This window comes from Neomonachus schauinslandi, chromosome 3 (genome assembly GCF_002201575.2).
Source record: "Neomonachus schauinslandi chromosome 3, ASM220157v2, whole genome shotgun sequence".
NCBI classification, from domain to species: Eukaryota; Metazoa; Chordata; class Mammalia; order Carnivora; family Phocidae; genus Neomonachus; species Neomonachus schauinslandi.
The window spans coordinates 162,917,219-162,936,568 of NC_058405.1; the positions used below are offsets into that span (position 1 = coordinate 162,917,219).

The window sequence follows — 19,350 nt, forward strand, 5'->3', positions numbered from 1 at the left end:
CAGCATCCTTGGCTCTATAGTCTTCAGCACTGTCTATTGCCCCGTGACCCCAAAAGTCTGTGATGCTTCCTGGCTTGTCATTTTGTTGATGGTGTAATGGGTTGGTCTGGGGGAGAAGAGTCACCCAGCTCTTCACTTGGCCCAGACTTGGGTATTCCCAGCAAGTGATTTTAGAATTTGGTTTCTTTATGGAAAATACCTCTGTAAGAAACAAGGCTTTTGGGCTATTGAAAGAAGTGAAGGGTGTAGAAGATGATTTGAAAAGTGACGAAAAGTCTTAAACAATACAAAAAATAATTAGTTTTGAGTGAAGAGTGAAAAGTCAAAGCTAATGATGCCCCAGGCCCATGATATATGGCTATGGAAACAGAAATCCTCTTGGCATTCTGTTGGTTGTAAAGAAATCCTCCTAATGAGTGTAAACATTACTCATAAAAGAAGACATATGGTACAAACTAATGTTTACTGAATACTTATATGTGCCAGGCATCATGTTTGAGCTCGGTATCAGATAGTCCCCCTAACTCCCCGGTGAAGAAGGTGCAATCATTATCTCTGTGTTACAAATTTGTCATCATAGCAAATTGTAAAAATCTGTAACAAGTTTACCAATGAGGAAATTGAGTCACGGAGGGGTGAGAGCATCAGAGGTAACACTGTGAGTATAGAATGGGACTGGGAAATGAACCTAAGTGGTCTGACGCCAGAACCGGTGCTTGTTATAGCTATTGCTCTAAAGAGTAGATTATGACTGGATGCCAAAAAAGCAGTTAATTAGTGGAGTGAAGAGAAAACATGGCGCCCATTGGAAATACCACTACTGAAGAAGCCAGGCATCAAACATTTTTATTTTCTAAGCTTTGGGGATCTATATATATCCTCAGAAGGGACTCCTATTCATTATCTGGTGTTATCACTGCGTGTGTGTTCATCTTCGTTCAGCACATGGATTATAACATCTTGGAGGAAAGTAGGTACCTTATCTTTTATTTTGAGGCTTCAAAAAAAGTGGGAGGAGCTTAATTCCTGGGTTGTCAAAGTAAAGAAAGCCTTACAGAACATCCGAATGGCTTTGCCAAGTCAAAAGGCCAACATTTCTTTGTCAGCAAACTCAGGGAATTTTAAAAGGAATTGGAAGAGAATTGAGTTGAGTGGTTGTTCTGAGATTTACATGAGATACAGTACTGAGGTACCACCTCTCAAGAATGATTCTCAAGTCATCAGGGAAAGGGAAATCATAAAATATTATTGAAAATCACCCAAATTCACCTTAAAGTACAGAATTCAAAATTATCTGCAACAGATAGCTGTTTCTTCAGTCAAGCATCAGATGAAGTGATCAGCTTGGGTTTAAGCATGGGGACCCATAGAAGATAGAAATCTTGAAACTCAAGAATGACCCTTCCTATGATAGGATGCTTATGACATAAGCAGCAAGCAGAGACCGTCACCTCATACCTGTTACAATGGTTGTTAGCAAAAAGACAAGAGATAACAAGTGCTAGCAAGGATGTGGGGAAAAGGGAACCTTGTGAACTGTCAGTGGGACTGTAAATTGGTACAGCCATTATGGAAAACAGTATGGAGGTCCTTCAAAAAATTAAAAATAGAGCTACTGTGTGATCCAGCAATCCCACTTATGGGTGTCTATCTGAAGGAAATGAAATCACTATTTTGAAGAGTATCTGCACTCCTGTGTTCATTGCAGCGTTATTCACAATGGCCAACACATGGAAACAACCCAAGTGACCATCAGTGAATGAACAGATCAAGAAAATGCAGTATATATACACGAAGGGAGTATTATCCTGCCATAAAAAAAGATAGAAACCCTGCCATTTTCAACAACATGGATGGACCTTGAGGGCATTATGCTAAGTTAAAATAAGTCAGAGAAAGGCAAATATTATATGATCTCATTTATATGTAGAATCGTAAAAAGCTAAATTCATAGAAACAGAGCAGAATGGTGGTTGCCAGGACCTTAGTGATGGGGGAAATGTGGAACGTTGGTCAAAGGGTACAAACTTCTAATTATAAGATGATTAAGTTCTGGGAATCTAGGTGCAGCATGGAAACTATAGTTAAGAATTCTGTATTATATAGTTGAAAGTTGCTAAGAGAGTAGATCTTAAATGTTCTCACCACACACACCAAAAAATGGTAATGATGTGAGGTGATAACTAACCTTCGTGTGGTAATCATTTGACGATATGTATGTGTATCAAGTCATCATTTGCACCCCTTAAACTTCCACAATGTTATGTATCCATTATATCTCAATTAAAAAGAATGTAATGTTTACCCAGGGTAAAAAGTAAAAGCAGAGACTCACAGGAAACAGTTCATTTCTCCAAACTCCTGCCCTTTCTGAGATGCATTCATTCTAGAGCCTACTCTCCCTGAGGTGGATGGTGAGTGAAATTACTCCCATTACATAAGTTATTTTGTTCTGCCCGCCCACCCTCCTTCTTCATTTGAGCTCTCTCTGGACATGAATGTACAAGTGAATTTGGGTAAGTTCAATTGTGTATGATGCGATCTCATGTTGTATAGGAAAGAACTTTGTAAATTATAAAGCAACAAGGAAGTGTTTGTTACTATTATACTTAGCCTCTGTTACCTCTAGGACCAAGCACAGTTCTGAGCCATAAAACATACTCAGTAAACACTCATTGATAGCTGACTTAATTTTGGCTCGACACTTTAACATTAGATTGAAATCTTGCTTCAAATATATCCATAGAGAGATTGTTATTCATATTCACACCAAACCGAAAAACACACTTTCTATCAGTTCTATAAATAACTCAGTAACTGAGAATTTGAAGTGTGTTCTTTCTTTTAAGTACAGTCAGCTATCAAAAGGGGAGAAAATGGTAAAGCAAAAGTGCAAAAATAATATTTGACCCTAAGAAATACAGATACTAAATTAACATAACATCATGTAAAAACATCTTTGTGCGTCTTCATCCAAGAAATCAATCGGTTTGAACTTTTAGTTATGCTAATGGTTTTAAAGAGACTTATTAGAATTCTTTCTGTTATACTTTATTTTGAGAGTACTATAGTATACAACCACATAGGGCATAAACCACTCAACAATCAAAAGCAGAAGAAAGATGTGCTGCTGAAGCAAGCCGTACAGAGTAAACGGTAAAAGGAAAGGGTGGGGTGGCGAGTAGAATCACAGAAGCACTTTGTATTCAGAGTGAAAGCCTGTTCCCAGGGTATACAAGAAGGATCTGGAAGACAAACAGAGGTGTTCTTGGCGGTGGGAAAAACAAGACTGAAGTGCACTCAAGGAGATAGAAATGGCAGAAAAGGTTAATATTACAGAGAGAAAAGTTAAGCAAAGGGAATGACTAGTATAAAAAGAAAGGCAAAACATAGAGAAGATGAATGAATAATTATGGATAGGGCAGAAATTATTAAACCCTTGAAAGTGACACCAAAGAACCTAAGGGCTGTATTAACAAAGAACAAGACGCTGTGTGAGTGCTTTGAGGAAGTGACAGAACTCTGAGGTGTGTTTGTCCGGATAAAATTTGGTTCCCCCTCACAGCCCTGGAGAAAAGGGGCATCCACATGCTGTATACACCCTTTACCTTCACCTTCATTTATCCCTACAACAAATATTTATGTAGTGCTTCCCTGTGCTGAGGATACCAAGTCAACAGGACTAAGAAAATGATAGGTGGCATTTATCGATCCTATTGATCCTGTTTCACAGGTGGAAAAGCTTGCTACATTAGACAGTTTATTGGACTCTCAAACAAGTGTTTTTCCCCCCCCAGTTAAATAATTCAAGTTGTTTTGTTTTGTTTCCTCTAAGTAGCCATATTCCCTTTTGGAGACAAGTGCTATTTATCCAGTTTTTAAATTCATTATTATCTTGAATGCCAATTGTGAGTTGTTGTTATTGTTGTTTTTAATTAGGTAAGGGTTTTCCTAATAAGCTAGTTGAGAGGGTAAGCAAAAGATCACAACAAACCGGCTTTTGGGAATGGGTTTGTCTGAGTTCTTCAGTTGCCTTAACAGAATCTGCCCAGAAATAGGGTTATATATACGTATTTTTAAATAATTTACCCATTACTGGTTCAGCCAGTTAAGCATCTGCCTTCGGCTCAGGTCATGATCCCAGGGTCCCGGGATCGAGTCCCACATCGGGCTCCTTGCTCAGCAGGGAGTCTGCTTCTCCCTCTGCCTGCCGCTCCCCCTGCTTGTGCTCTCTCTCTGACAAATAAATAAATAAAATCTTTAATAAATAAGTACATAAATAAATAATTTACCCATTAAATTGAACCAGGAAATATTTCCTTACCCACAAAATAGACAATAAATGAAAACAAGTGTCACAAGAATGTTTTTGGTGCAATAAATTCACTGTTCTTTACATTTATTGCACATAATTTGAGTCCAGGAAAGGCACCAAAATCGGGCATAACATTTCGACTTTCAGTTTATCAAAGAAGGAACTTTTAGTAACAATTAGCTTGCGTAACAACACTTGGCAGAGATTTGAAGACTTCGGGAGGGCCATGCCCACACTCATCATCAAAGCAGTGTGTTGTATTTGTTCACCTAATCTTCCCGTATTTTCTCTAGATATTTTCACTTTAAAATAGACAATGTTTGGAGACAGAGGAGGAGAGATTATGCAAATGTATGAATCTTAATGAGAAGTTCATTACTGAACATTTGACGTGAATTTCAAGAAATGATAAAAGACCCTGGGATTTACGAGACTTAAAAGAAAAATCTCTGCTCCTGGAGAACTTGGAAATTGCCAGTAAAAGAACTGAGACCCATTTGACAGCAGATAATGTATAAACCAGATTACATTATGCCCTATGGTAATGAATAGGAAACGGGGCACAGTGATAAGCTTGGAATGATGATCAATATTTGGAATACTGAGATAGGCAAGAAGGTAATTAGGCCCATTATGGACACAGCACAGATAACATAATTTAGGAAATTATACATTTGGATATTATGGGGAACTTTTTTTCTAGGCTAATGGATTTGCAATGATATCTATTAAAGCACATAAGACATTTTCCCTCTAGGGAAACTACTAAAAAAATCAAATATACAAAATTTTCAGTTAAGTGTAATCTAAAATAAAAAGACAAAGTGGGATATATTGGAGAATAAAGTGGTGTTGTGACTTCCTACTTGGAATTTATGATAGTTTTTCATTCAAAGAGTTTTAAGGCTATTAATTTCACATCACAACTCCCCATGAAGCAAGTAAAGCATTTCTATTGTATTTGCCCAAGTTCATTGCTCATAATACAGCAATGCCAAATTGATAATGAAAGCAAGCTATCTTGCCGAATTCCCGGCCTTCTTAAGTTTCATGCTGTGACCCCTGAATAGCACTGCAATCATTTTGATCCCCAGTTTACTACTGGGCACAATTCCTTTATTTTAGAGGGAGGAGCACTAACTTAATTAATTTTCACTAAGTGCCTTGGGGGCCATTGATGTTATTGAAATGTGCAAATTAATACATTATTTATTCTTAATTTATCATAAGTATTTATTAATTATAAAGCCCTAGCTGGGAGAAAAACTTGCCACATATCTGAAAGTGAATACCTTCCCCAAAATAATTCCTTATGTTCTAATAAGAATGTATTGGAAGCAATTTCATCAATAATGGAAGATCCAATTACTGTTTTTCTGGATTAAGGTATTCTTTTATTGCAAGATTTTAATGCTACAACGGGAAGTTCAAATATTGCCAATGAAATCTCAGACTAATTAAATGATTATAGCCTTAAGGAAAGGGCAACCGAGACTCCACTCTCAGTCTTCCCAGTGATAGTCTGTAGATGCAGTGAACAGATGGGTACATATACCCTATTTCAAAAGAAAAAAAAAGTAAGGAGTTGTTTAAAAAAAATCAGTTCAACTTTTGAATAAAAAAGAAATGATGCTATTTCTTTAGGGCGCCCTTTTCAGCTTTTTGCAGAAGGAATGGTTGCAGTTGAGAATGCAGTGGTGGAGGGGCACCTGAGTGGTGCAGTAGCTAAGCATCTGACTCTTGATTTTGGCTCAGGCCTAATCTCAGAATCGTGGGATCGAGCCCCACGTGGGGCTCCACACTTCGCATAGTCAGCTTGATTTCTCTCTACCTCGTCCTCTGCCCCTCTCCCTGCTCGTGAGCACGTGCGCGTGCTCCCTCTCTCAAAAAAGTAAGTATAACTTTAAAAAAAAAAAAAGAATGCAATGGTGGACTCAACCAACTAAATTGGGCTAGGCCTTCACTTATTCAGGTGTATAGAGGTGACACAAAAGTATAGTGGCAGTAATTATCACTACTGCTTTATGAGCATAGACTATGTGGCAGATACTCTTCCATGCTGGTCCTACCATCATTTTACACATAAGGAAACTGAAGCACGGAGGGGTTAATAACTCGGGAAGTAAGTGGCAGAGTGGAGGTTGTTGGGATGTTTCACAGCTTCCCCTCTTAATCATTCACTGTTAATGATACTCTAGACTTTTATTCTCTATTATCTGAATCACCTGCCTGTAGGGAACCAACAGCAGTTTGCAGTCATGGGGCGGGAATCCAAGACTGAGTCAGGGAAGCTGAGGTCCACATCCAGACAGTCCTCCAGGAAGGACTTTCTGTCTTGTGATACATTGACATGGGACTTTCTACCTAGAAGGTGGAGGCAGTGGTTTCTCAGGGTGTGAATGGGACTTTCTACCTATGGAGGCAGTGGTTTCTCAGGGTGTGAATGGGACTTTCTACCTAAGGAGGCAGTGGTTTCTCAGGGTGTGAAGGGTCAGTTCTGTAGTGATACCTGTTGACCTAGACAGTAGCTCTCTGTGTCATGAGACCATCTCTTTCATGCCCATTCCTCACATGGAGAAGTCTTTAGTCCTTTAAATCTTTAATCTTGTTGTGTGCATCCATTCTCTCCATAACAATGTGTTTCTCTGGATGACAGGGAGTAGTGGATATGTCTGAGGGTTGGTGGACCAAAAGACATGATCCTGAAGTTTCCCTCTACTCTTTGTGGGCAAGGTTTCTGGGACTCAGTCACGTGAGACCGTCCTTCGTCTGGGAACAGACGAATCTTTGAAAGTGCTATAGCATCTTTTAAAAAAACGTCAGTGATATCTCCTTATGAGGCTTTTATTGTAAGGAAAAATTTGGTGCATGGAACATTAAGAATATTTTTATTATATGACGTTGAGAATCATTTTTATCATGTAAGATCCCTCTTTTAGCACCCTTGATAACTGTTACATCATTTGTTTAAAGAAGTTTGTGTATGTCAGGTTAGTGTTTCTGATGGGAAGATGAGTTTACCTGGATCTTAGAGAACATGGTCACTGGATGTAGAAGTCATAAATTAAAAAAAATAAAGCTTTGCTAATAAAGTTTGAAAGAAGACTTATTCCTTGGCATAGGCAAGTAAGTGAGGTTGGCCTGGAAATCACTGAACAATCATATTAAGATTAGTTCTGTAGACGCCCAAAATGGGACAAGTAAATGCTCAAATTTGGACAGAGTCCACCCACCCTGAGACTGATAACACATGGTATTCATAGATCACTCTCTCAGACAATTGCTTAAAATCAGCCCCAGCCAATATCACATCACCTGCCGAGGAAAATGTGAGGAGTCATCATATTTTGGGATGACTTCAATGGGATAGAGTGACTGAGGTTTTGAATTTGATTAATTACTTTACATTATCCCTTCAGAGAGACCTCTATTTGTAATGGGAGCTTAGAAAAAATATAATTTGTGTAAATGGTTAGGCTAAAAATAGACAGTGAATCTTCCCATTCTAAAAGCTACAGAATTTCCTAGGTATTGTCAACCTAAGTTTGAATTGGTGAGCATAAGACTAAGAGAAGAGGGATTAAATGTGCCCATTTATTGTACTCTGTACAATCTTCACGTGGCGGGGTACTTCATTCTAAGTGTTTTGTTGGAATTTAGTGCTGATCCCCATCAATTGATATAATAATCCCTCCCATAACCAGTAACACAGCCTTGTTCTTCTGTCGGAAGCCCTGGGACACCTACAGGAGATGTGGAACCCTGGTCAAAGCCCACATCAGAGTCTTCTTTCACTTGGAACTTCAGTTCGGTGCCCCTGTGAAACCTTGCAGAGGCTTTCCTGATTTCAGATTTTCCTCTCTCACATCAGCCTGCCACTGCTACATCCTGTTGACTCCCCAGGAATAAATATAAACATTTTTTCCAAGCCTGAAAACCCCTGAGTTCACATTCACAACCTAGGACTCAACTAGTTTTGCTTTTAATTTTACCATGTACTACATCCAATACAGCTAGGTTGTAATTTTGGCCAGTGTCAGTCGATGCTTCTAATTTGTGGCTTCTATTTATTTTTGTAAAGTGAATTAATTGCTGGCTCTATTAATCCAGCAAATCCATGAATCCTTAATGTTCAGTTTGCTTAGAATGAGTAACACTGTATTTGTTCCTTCTCAAATACGACTTCTTGCTGAGCTTTAGATGAGCTCCTCTTAGATAGCGTGCCTTATATCTTGGATGATTTATTCACTTTCATGTTCCCTAGAATTTATTGCAAAAGGTTGACATGAATACTTACAGTTTGGGCTCTAATATAATCTCCTGAATGGCAATTAATAAATAAAAATGGTTACTATTGTTGACAGAGGAACTAAGCTTTCTCAGATAGTGTTCTTCATCTTCTTGTTTTCACCAAACTTCATGTCAGACGTCCCTAGGGGTTGATGGTGTAAAACATTTTCTGTAAAATCCAAAGCTTTTACTGTTGCTTCAATACCCCAAACCTCTATGTTGCCTTTTGTTTTCTTGTCAGAAACAGTCTTATCCAATTTGTTTCTTCAACTTACCTTCCTTCCTGAGAATATTAGAAGTATGCCTCTTTGCGGATTTAGTAGTAACATAGTCTCAGTGTTTGTGACTTGCAAGTAGCATCTGAAATTTGTACCTGAAATTTCTTGTAATTTTTTTTCGCTTAATCTCATCTCTGTTGCGTTGATCAAAGATACACTGTCACCTGCAAAATGCAGTGTTTATTGTCATCATGTATATTGTTCAAAGTGCAGAATTGCCTCCTGTAAGTTAATGATGAAACTAGAATTATAGCAACATCTGATCTTTGTAGTTTGCCTGTTTGGCCAATCTTATCAGGACTAATCTAGACTAATGCTCTTCTTCTGGAGATGAGGACACGGTGGGCCAGTTTAAGTAGCTTGACTCATTAGAGTCATCAAGTAGAGGGCAGAGGCCAAGTTTATCTTTAGGCAGTACAGAGCAGAAATGCTGGAGTGAGGCTGCCTGAGGACGTTCCCGGTTCTGATGCAGAGTGAGTGTGTAATTTTATACCAGTATTTCTCTGCTCTGTGTATGAGTTCGTCATCTATAAAATGGGGTTAATAATAATAACTGTTAGGAATATAGTAAGGTAATACAGGTAAAGCGCTTAGAACAGGACGAAGCATTGCCATGCAATGTTAGATACTAGAATTATTGTCATTATTCTGACTACTTTTAACATATTTAGAACATATTGAAAAGAGGCATTGAGTAAGGTAGTTTATGCACATAACCCTTAGTATGTACTCAATCTGTAGCTATGGAAAAACTGCAAAGTAATTTATTCCCAGAAATGCAAATTTAGCCTCCAAGTGGTAATAACCTCCTTCTCAACTGGAGGGGATCATGAGATTTCGCCCTGGTAGAAAGGGGCCCTGATAGAATTCCTTCCATCTTTAAAATAATCTTCGTGCAGCTGGTATTTAGAGAGCCTAATCCTGCTATAGACAACCGGAAGCCTGGCTGTGGCTGGGAATGGCGGTCGCGGCGTGGGGGAAGGGGACAGCTACACGGCCAAACAGTGCTAGTAAAAAATATTATATATCGGAAAACAAATTACTAAAATTCACTTGTTTTTTTTTTTCTTTTTGGAATTATATATTACATTTAAAAATTACCCCTTTTCTAGATACCCATATAGAAATACAATTTGGAACAATAAGCACTGACACAGAAAAGTTGTTTACTTTCTTGCTTTGCTTTATTTATTTATTGACTAAATGAATTGCATTCATGATACAGTAATAGCCACTAGAGTAAAGTGTTTAATCATAAAAATTACAATCACTTCAATGTTGATTTCTATGCATAGTATGTTACTCAGTAATCATAAAAATAGTCATGGAAATAGTCAAAGCTACAATGTAGGAGCACCTGGGTGGCTCAGTTAGTTAAACACCTGACTCTTGGTTTCAGCTCAGGTCATGATCTCAGGGTCATGAGATCAAGCCCTACACTGGACTCCACAATCAGTGAGGAGTCTGCTTGAGATTCTCTCTCTCCATCTACCCTTCTCCCCCCAATGCTCTCCCTCTCTCTCTCTCTCTAAAAAAATAAATCTTAAAAAAAAAAAAAGCTACATGGCACCTGGGTGGCTGAGTTGGTTAAGTAGCTGCCTTCAGCTCAGGTCATGATCCCAGGGTCCTGGGATAGAGTCCTGCATTAGGCTCCCTGCTCAGTGGGGAGTCTGCTTCTCCCTCTGCCCCTCCCCCATGCTCGTGCTCTCTCTCATGCTCTCTCACTCTCAAATAAATAAATAAAATCTTAAAAAAGAAATTAAATTAAATTAATTATTTTTTAAAAAGCTACAACAAAGGGAACACTTGGGATGGGCACTGTGAGAGAAGCACTCGTCATCTTCGATGCCCTGTGTGTGTGTGCGTGTACAATTTCTATAGACTGCTAGAAACTTTCAAATTCATATATATCTGTGTATGTGCACATATACACACAGGCATATTTATTTAATATATGTTATCTTTTTTAAATCCTAACCACAACTTTACAAAAAAGAAAACTAAGACTCCAAGAACTCAAACCACTTGTTCAAAGTCACAAAAAATTGGCAAAACTGGGGTTGAACCCCAAACCCTACTCATTCAACACCCCCTTTTTTAAGATGCGCAAACAAATATTTTTGGAACAACAGACTTTTCCACTACCCCACACCGTGCCTCATTAGGGAAAGGGTGACATTTTGCCCTTTCTTTTCCAGAATCTCCAAGCAAAGATTTTGGTCCAACCCTGGGTTTGAAAAAGTCTAGTTCCTTGGAGAGCCTCCAGACTGCGGTTGCTGAGGTCAGGAAGAACGAACTTCCCTTCCACAGGCCCCGGCCGCACATGGTTCGCGGCCGAGGCTGCAACGAGAGTTTCCGGGCAGCCATTGACAAATCCTATGATGGACCCGAAGAGCTAGAAGCTGGTAGGACAAAGTGCTTCTTTACCCACGTTCTTCATCTCATTATCATCTGCGAATCATAGGCAAGGATGTGTGCTTAACGACAAAGAAAAATGATTTAAGGATCACAATTAAATTTTTGGTATTAAAAGTAATTCATTTTCCTGATATGTTTTGCCCTTTGGCTTAACGAACATGGAACTGGCTAACACGATATGCAATTTATTTGACAGTGCAAATGCTAAAGAAATGTTCTCCTTCACTTTCCTACATGGACGGGTAGGAGCACTAAGTATGCATTTCTTGACATTCTTATTTGAGTCATTAGAAGCAGCCTCAACCTGACTGACTGCATTAATTGGGTAGAAGCAGTTGGGTTACATGTGTCCTCAGAAACCTCTCCTGGAAATAAACTCGCCCTGTTTGTTTGCCAGCATATGGGCTTTCGGAGCCGATTGAGGTTCCCAAGCTGGCTTTCAGAGATATTCATGTTTTGCCATGTATCAAACATTTCATACCACCGGCTGAACCACCCATTTCTCCCTCCTCCCAACAGCAAACCTTACTTGAAGTAACCAGATTTAGGCAGTTGTCTCTTCAAAGGGTACAAGTAGCCACGTGGAAGGGTAGAACTCTGGAGTGCTTTATTCATTCCTCTGTATTTTACATTTAACTTTTCTTGATCTACTAACAGTGAGTGCCCCTGACCACACGTATTGATTTTTCTCTCCATACAGACCGTCTGTCTGATAAGAGCTCTCACTCTGGCCAAGGAGCTCTGAATTGTGAATCTACCCCTCAGGGCAACTTGGAGCTGGAGGATGCGGAACAGAAAGCCAGGAAAATCAAAAAACCCAAAGAGAAGGACAAGAAGAAGGACAAGGGCAAACTGAAAGTCAAGGAGAAAAAGCTGAAAGAAGAAAATGAAGACCCAGAGAGGAAAATCAAGAAGAAAGGATTCGGTGCCATGCTGAGGTATGGGCGTGCTGTGAAGGCCCAGTGGGCTTTGTCTTGCTTTTTGGTTTCTCCTGGTGAAATCACTCCTCTGTGTGTAGCCAGAAAACAATGGCAAGCTTTCCCTCCTTTTTAGCTAAATGCGTAAAAATCTCAACTGTGAAGGCGCCTGTTCCTTTCCTACAGAAGCAGAAGGAGCCTTCCTGGGTGGCTCCCGAGGCTCTTGGTGATTCCAGGAGGCTGTGATCAATTTGCTGCAAACGGAAGGCTAACGCCAGGTAGAGGCATGGGCAGTGCTCGGCCCTTGGTACCAAAGCATTATGCGCCTGAATTAAATGCATCTTCCATCAGTGTAGGGAAAGCAAGAGGTGAGGGAGTCCCCAACCATCGCGTCTACAACACCCCCGTGTGAGTTAGAGAAGACAGAGTAGATGGACCTCACTCAGCCACCCTGTAATTGGAGATGCATGCATGGCCAGGCCTGTGAGCACCTGCAGGAGCTGGGAGCGGTCCGTGGAGATGTCCCTGGGTCTGGAATCAGATGACCCTGTTCTCAGTCCGTGACCCTCTGCACGTGAGCTGCCAGGCTTCATGTGTTGCTTAACTTCCTGAGCCTTCCTGTCTTCACTTTCAAAGTGAGGCCAGCGGACCGCTCTCCTAACTCAGTGGGGTTGTGAGACAAGATTTCAGATGCAGCCAGCCCATCCATTGGGCATATCCCCTCAGGGCACGATCAGAAACCAACTTTGTCTCTTCTCCTACAGCTAAATGTGCTTTGTTGATGCTGAAATGGTGCCCCAACCAGCTTGGCATGTTCAGATTTCTCCAGGGCAGAGTCGAGCCCTGCTCTGTGCCTCCCCAGCTCTAGAGCCACGTGCCAAACCCAAGCTTGCACGCACTGGAAAGGGAGAGGGCCAGTGAATGTCTGCAAGTTTCAAGCAAACAGGGAGGATGACTGTCTCCTTTCATACAATTGCCTTCAAATCCTCTCAGGGGTAATCTTGAAGCCTCCTTGCTTATTTTGTTGGGAGCAAGAGGGGAAGCACCCCTTTCCATTACTTTCTTTACTCCTACAACTTTGCATCACAGAAAATCACTCTCTCAGTCTCTACCCTTCTTTTTTTCCAGGGGCTGAAGGTAAGGGATGGGAGGTGATGTTGGCTACCTCTTATTCAACTCTTAGGAGATATCTCTCTTAAGAATACTGGGTGGCATTTGTCATCAGATGTCTTTAGTTTGGGATTTTCTTTTTTTTTTTTTAAGATTTTATTTACTTGTTTATTTATTTTAGAAAGAGAGAGAAAGCACATAAGTGTGAGAGGGGGAGGGAGTCTGAAGCAGACCCCTCCCTGAGCATGGAGCCCGAAGTGGGGCTCCATCTCACGATCCTGAGATCAGGACCTGAGCCAAATCCAAGAGTTGGACGCTTAACCGACTGAGCCATCCTGGTGTCCCAAGTTTAGGATTTTCAACTGAAATTCCAGACAGAAAGTTCTATTCCATATCTGTTATTCATATATGATATATGAATATAAATATAATCTGCTATTATATATAAATATGGAAAGAGAGAGAGACCTTGAAACTGTAAAATCACATTTAAGCAACACAAATAATATTGATTCCAGTAAGACAAATCTCTCAATAGATGTTGGTTTGTTTTTAACATTTTGAATGTTAAACATGCCCTTTTTCTAGGTAATCATTACGATTGCCAGAATTTGTGGGCTGTGCTTTAAGCATCCCGATAATAACGACACACACAATCCAAATATATAGATGAGAATTGCCTTTGAATTTATGGAAGTCAGAGGCTAACAGTGCAGGCTGTGCATGTGAAATGCTAAATTCAATCCCAGCTCTTCTGGTTATCTATCTAGGTAGCATTTGGCACACTATTTAATCTCTGTGCCTCAGTTTCCTCATCTGAAAAATGGGAATAATAATAGAATATACCATTATTATGAGAATTACATTTGTTTAGTTACATGTAACATGCTTATAAAACAGCACCTGGCAAGAAATACACACTCAATAGATGTTAATTATTGTGGTAAGCAGAATAAGGGCCCCCTAAAGATGTCCATATCCCAATTCCTGGTACCTGTGAATATGTCATGTTACATGACAAAGGAGAACTATGGTGCAGATGGAATTAAGGTTGCTGATAGGCTGACCTTAAGATAAAGGAGATCATCCTGGATTACCCCCCATGGCCCAAAGTAATTATGAGAAGCCTTAAAAGTAGAAGAAGGAGGTGTGGCTGTGGAAGAAAGGTACAGAGAAATGCAATGTTGCCGGCCTTGAGATGGAGGGAGGTGGCCATGAGCCAAGGAATGAGGGCAGCCTCTAGAAGTTAGAAAGCACAGAGGAGTGGATTCTGTCTGAAGAGCCTCTAGAAGAGAACCCAGCCTGCCACATCTGTAACATCAGCCCATTTCTGTTGTTTCAGCCACTAAGTTTACAGTACTTTTTTTTTTTTTTACAGCATCAGTAGAAAACTAGCATAGTTGTTATAATCCCTAGTACTACTTCTACAATATCATAGTAATGTATAAGGAAACAATTTCCTCTTTAAGGTGTTAAAGAAAAAAAAAAGCCACGAAGATTTAACTAGAGTCGTCTATAAATATAAAAACTATTAGAGCTTCACATGTCCCATTTTCTAGAATATTACTAAAGTAAGCCTTCACTTCATAGTTTGTTTTAGATGACTTGATGTGGCAGGTCCATGCTCTGTTGCCCATAACATAGAGCAAGCTATTCCTTTTGTTGTCCACTGTAGGCTGTATTTGCCTGTGGTGGAAAGCACAGGTTCTAGATCCTTTAGCCAACTAGCAACTCCGTTTTGTTTCCTTCTACTGTTTTAGCAAAATTAAGATCTGAAAGGTGGTGTTTGATTTTATCTCCTGTGTAAAAATAGCAACTGTTTTCCATAGCCTTTTGCATCTGAGGTTGCGAGCAAATTGGAGTTGCTGCATGCACATTTTCAACAACAAAGAACCCAAAAGCTGTTACCATTAGCCAACAGATTTTGCTTTAAATTCTCATCTGTTGCTCAGATGCTATTGACTTAGTTTCTTTCTTATTTAAAAAAGATTGATTGCTTTAAGGTTCTCTAGGAAGTAGATGTGTGGCTTAAATATGTATTATTTTCTTCCATTATCTGTGTTTCACAGCCACTCCCCTGTCATGGGGCTTTAATGCAGCTTGTGCCATGGACGGTAGCACCTGGCCAAGGGCAGGAGCGGGGACCAAAGTCGTCTCCCTGTCCTCACCACGCCATGCGTCGTGGAAGTGCGAATGTGGCTTTGCTCTGGCTTGTAAAAAGCTAAGTGTTGTGTGCTTTTCTGATACTAGCCAGTCCATTCATGTTAATATGTAGTCATACAGTTTAGCTCATTAGTTAATTTGACCTCCTCCTGATCCTTTTGAAAACATTATGGGGATCTCGTTAATTCGTATCTTTAAATGTGCGGCCTGGTTCCAGTGTGCTTAATGCTTTGCTGATTTCAGAATTACCTCCTCATAGATTCAACTGTGGCTCTGACACAGCCATGAATTATTATGGGAAAATATGCAAGTCAAGAACCTACCAACTTTGTTAGTTTCCCTGAATCCTCTGTTTGCCTGCCTTTGAAAGAGGACATTAGGGGATCAAGATGCTTCCATTTTTCCATCATGTGTTTGGCTTCCTGAGGGCTTGTACTCTTCATGGCACTAGTGGGTAGAAACAATGCTTGTGGCTTCTGGCAGCCGAAGGGTGCAGCTCAGACCCCCTCAGTAGACAAGCCAGTTGCTATCAGCCCTCGGCTGTTTTCCTGGGGTCTAGCAGATCTTTTCTAAGCACTGAAGAGGATATCCTTCGGCTAACGAAATTTTGCCCTGTCTAGAGCAGAAAGCCCAGCATTAAGTCCCTGATTTCTTAATTGTTTAGTAACCATGTGGATCTTTACATTCTTTAGACTGAATTCTGTCCCAGGTCTGTGTTTAAAATCTATTCCTTTATATCATATTTGCTGTTGTTTCCTTTTGATATTATAGGCCAGTCACTTCAAAGACCTTTGAATTATCAACTTGTGCTGGACCCTGAATGGAAAACCTTGATGTTGATCAAGTACCTTTTCTATACCCTTTGTGTGCTTTGGTACCTAAAGGAATTGTGCCTAGTAAATTCCTTTTTAATGGATTAACAATAAAGTGCTACACCTGCCAAAAGAAAACTTCATCTCTGTTTTAAAAATTTGTCTGCCCATAGTCATTGATTAATAACCTGTGTCGAATGCTTACTCTTTGCCAAGCACCCTCATAATTAGACTTCATTTATTCCACATTATTGAATGCTTGTTTTGCATCAGGCACTGTTCTAGACCCCCAGCATACAGCAATGAAGTCCTTGCTTTTATGGGTTTTTGTTTTGGGGTTTTTTGATCTTAAAAAAGGAGGAGAAACTCAAAGACTTTTGAATTTCTTTTGGTGATTTCAAAACCAAGCAAGCAAACTATCACATAAACACGTAAACTGCTTGTGGCAGTGGATTTCCCAGGGAGAGGTGGGACATTGGCCTCAGCTACCTCTGGGACAAAGCACTATCTTGTCAACTTGAGGGAATCAATAGTCAATTTATTTGGTGCTGAGCAAGACATGCAGGCGGCAGCTCTCGTGTAATTTGCGTCCCAGTGACGAGAGAGAACAAACACTAACTCAAAATGATTGAGATGATTTCGGACTCTAGTAGGTGTTATGAAGAAGGTGAAGTCAGAAGGGATGGTGTCCTCTTCTCCACAGGGACTAACTGCCTAACAGACTGTGCCTCTGCCCAGGCTACATTTAACAGCAGCAGATTCATTATCAGAACCTAGCATGCTGTGGTATTAATGCCAAATCACTTTATGCTTTTTTTTTGCAGCACATGAATATAAGGTTATTTTTTAAACCAGCTTCACATAAAGCTATAACAAAATGCTAACCCAAATTCTGGCCTTTTTAGTACACAAAGCCCTGTTACACCTGAGCTAAACATTCTGAAGACACAAGGGCTTTAATCTAAATGGCTCACTTGATATGCAGCCGTTTTGGGTCCACTCTGTTCCCCCTGGCCCATCGGTTGGATGTTCCTTTGTTTTTTTTTTTAAGTAGGCTCCACACCCAGTGTGGGGCTTGAACTCATGACCTCGACCAAGATCAAGAGTCACATGCTCTACTGACTGAGCCAGCCAGGTGCCCCAGTTGGCTATTCTTCATTGTTTCTTCTTACCTTAGCTAACATAGGTATACCTCAATGATACACAGGTTCAATTTCTCCATAGGGAAGACTAAATTATGAACCCTAATGGCGTTAGGGTTTTTTTTTTAATCTAAAGGCATCAACTTTTTATTTCTAAGCTTTGCAAGTGCTAAAGCATCTATGTTTCATTTGTTTTATACTAAAACATACTATTTTATTGAAACTAAGGCAACTCTATATAATGACATCTTGCTGTGGATCATTTTTTTTTTTTTTAAGATTTTATTTATTTATTTGACAGAGACAGAGACAGCAAGAGCAGGAACACAAGCAGGGGTTGTGAGAGAAGGAGAAGCAGGCTTCCCGCCAAGCAGGGAGCCCGATGTGGGGCTCGATCCCAGGACTCTGGGATCATGACCTGAGCCAAAGGCAGACGCTTAAGACTGAGCCACCCAGGCGCCTGCTGTGGAACGAACACACACACACACACACACACACACACCCCACCCCCTTCCTCCTCCACCACAAACAACACAGACATCATCAACGTTACATTTATACTTAACGTAGTGAAAAACCTGTCCCTTACAACCTCTGTGGCCTTCATGAATCCCTTTGAGTCAGTCTACTCAGCAGTGAATTGGGGATAATAACATACCCTGTCCCAGCTGTTGTGAAGTTGAAGTTAATTTACGTGAGCACAGCTGTCAGTACAGTGCCTGACTCGGCAGGCTCTACTTCTTGTCTTCTCAGCCAGCCAGCCAGCAGCCTTTGACTCAGAGCCCCCTAAATTTGTTTCAGTTTTTTAAATTTTTCCTCTAATTGCTATTTTGTATTTCAGGTGAGCATGGTATGTTTTCTTCAGACTGGACAGTTTTGCTTAATAAGTTGTAAGAAGTCATGACATGACTAAAATCATTCAATCCTTTCTATTTTATAAGCTTTGGGTCACTCCTTTCTAAATATAACCTTGAACTATTTTCAAAGGTTATCTAATCATTTGGTGGCATTGAATACAAATAGAAAGGGCACTCAGATGGAGGAACAGGTTTTTTCCTTTTCTATTTTTTTTCCTTCATGTATTTCAGACCAGAGTGTATGGATGGGTTTTGGACTTGATATTCTCAATGCATGGCTCATAGTTATTTTACTGGGCTGCCTTGGAAGTTGTCTTATAATACATTACCCATAAAGATACATTTTGACTTGATTTTTAAATTAGGTTAGATACAGACTGAATACTTAAATCTCCAGGGAGCATGACATCTGTCGTACATTTCTCCTCTTTACCTTGATCCCATAACGGCTCTTGTAGGGCTCATGTACAATAAATGTAATGTGGCTGTGCCTGTCATTACCTTTTTCTAGATAGTGGTTGTAAAATGTCTGGGTATCCCTTCAACTTTATGGGTATGAAGGGCAACCTATCTAATGTAGCCAGGCCAATGAAATTTTAACAGTCATTTCCCCAAAGGCAAAAGGCCAACAACAGGCTAGAGATAAGGTGCTTTGCTTCATGAAGTAGAGGCCAGTTTGAAACATGAAATTTCAGATGAAAAATGAAAGCCAAAGTAGGTCAAAGTTCTTAATTCAGCTGCAAGCGTATATAGAAATACATTGAAAACAGATAACCTTATGGGGATCAGGGCAAAATGGCTGCATATATTGAGCCTGAGAGAACTATATGACTGGCAAAAAAATGAATTTGCATGTCAAAAGCTACTCACAGGTGCAACCATCCGTCCTTCTCCATGGCTCACTATGATTGAGCGGGAAAGGAATAGAAGCTGAAAACATATTGAAATTTTGTTAGGCTCCTTTTTTTGCCCTTTTGGTAACTGAATTTTCTCACCTCACAGTCCATCTTAAATTATTTACTTTCTCTTTCACGATATGAGCCATGAA

The 19,350-nt window shown here is 40.0% G+C and overlaps 1 protein-coding gene across 4 annotated transcripts in view; it reads left to right on the forward strand.

Annotated features, from left to right (window-relative positions):
- PARD3B (par-3 family cell polarity regulator beta) overlaps window positions 1-19,350 on the forward strand; it is a 996,466-nt gene that overhangs the window by 697,788 nt on the left and 279,328 nt on the right. For 3 of the 4 annotated variants that reach the window (XM_044913701.1, XM_044913703.1, XM_044913702.1), the window contains 2 exons: window positions 11,082-11,288; window positions 12,002-12,239. In XM_044913701.1, coding sequence (XP_044769636.1) covers window positions 11,082-11,288; window positions 12,002-12,239 — 445 coding nt within the window. The remainder of the gene's footprint in view (window positions 1-11,081; window positions 11,289-12,001; window positions 12,240-19,350) is intronic. The other variant, XM_021703002.2, reaches the window with a different exon arrangement.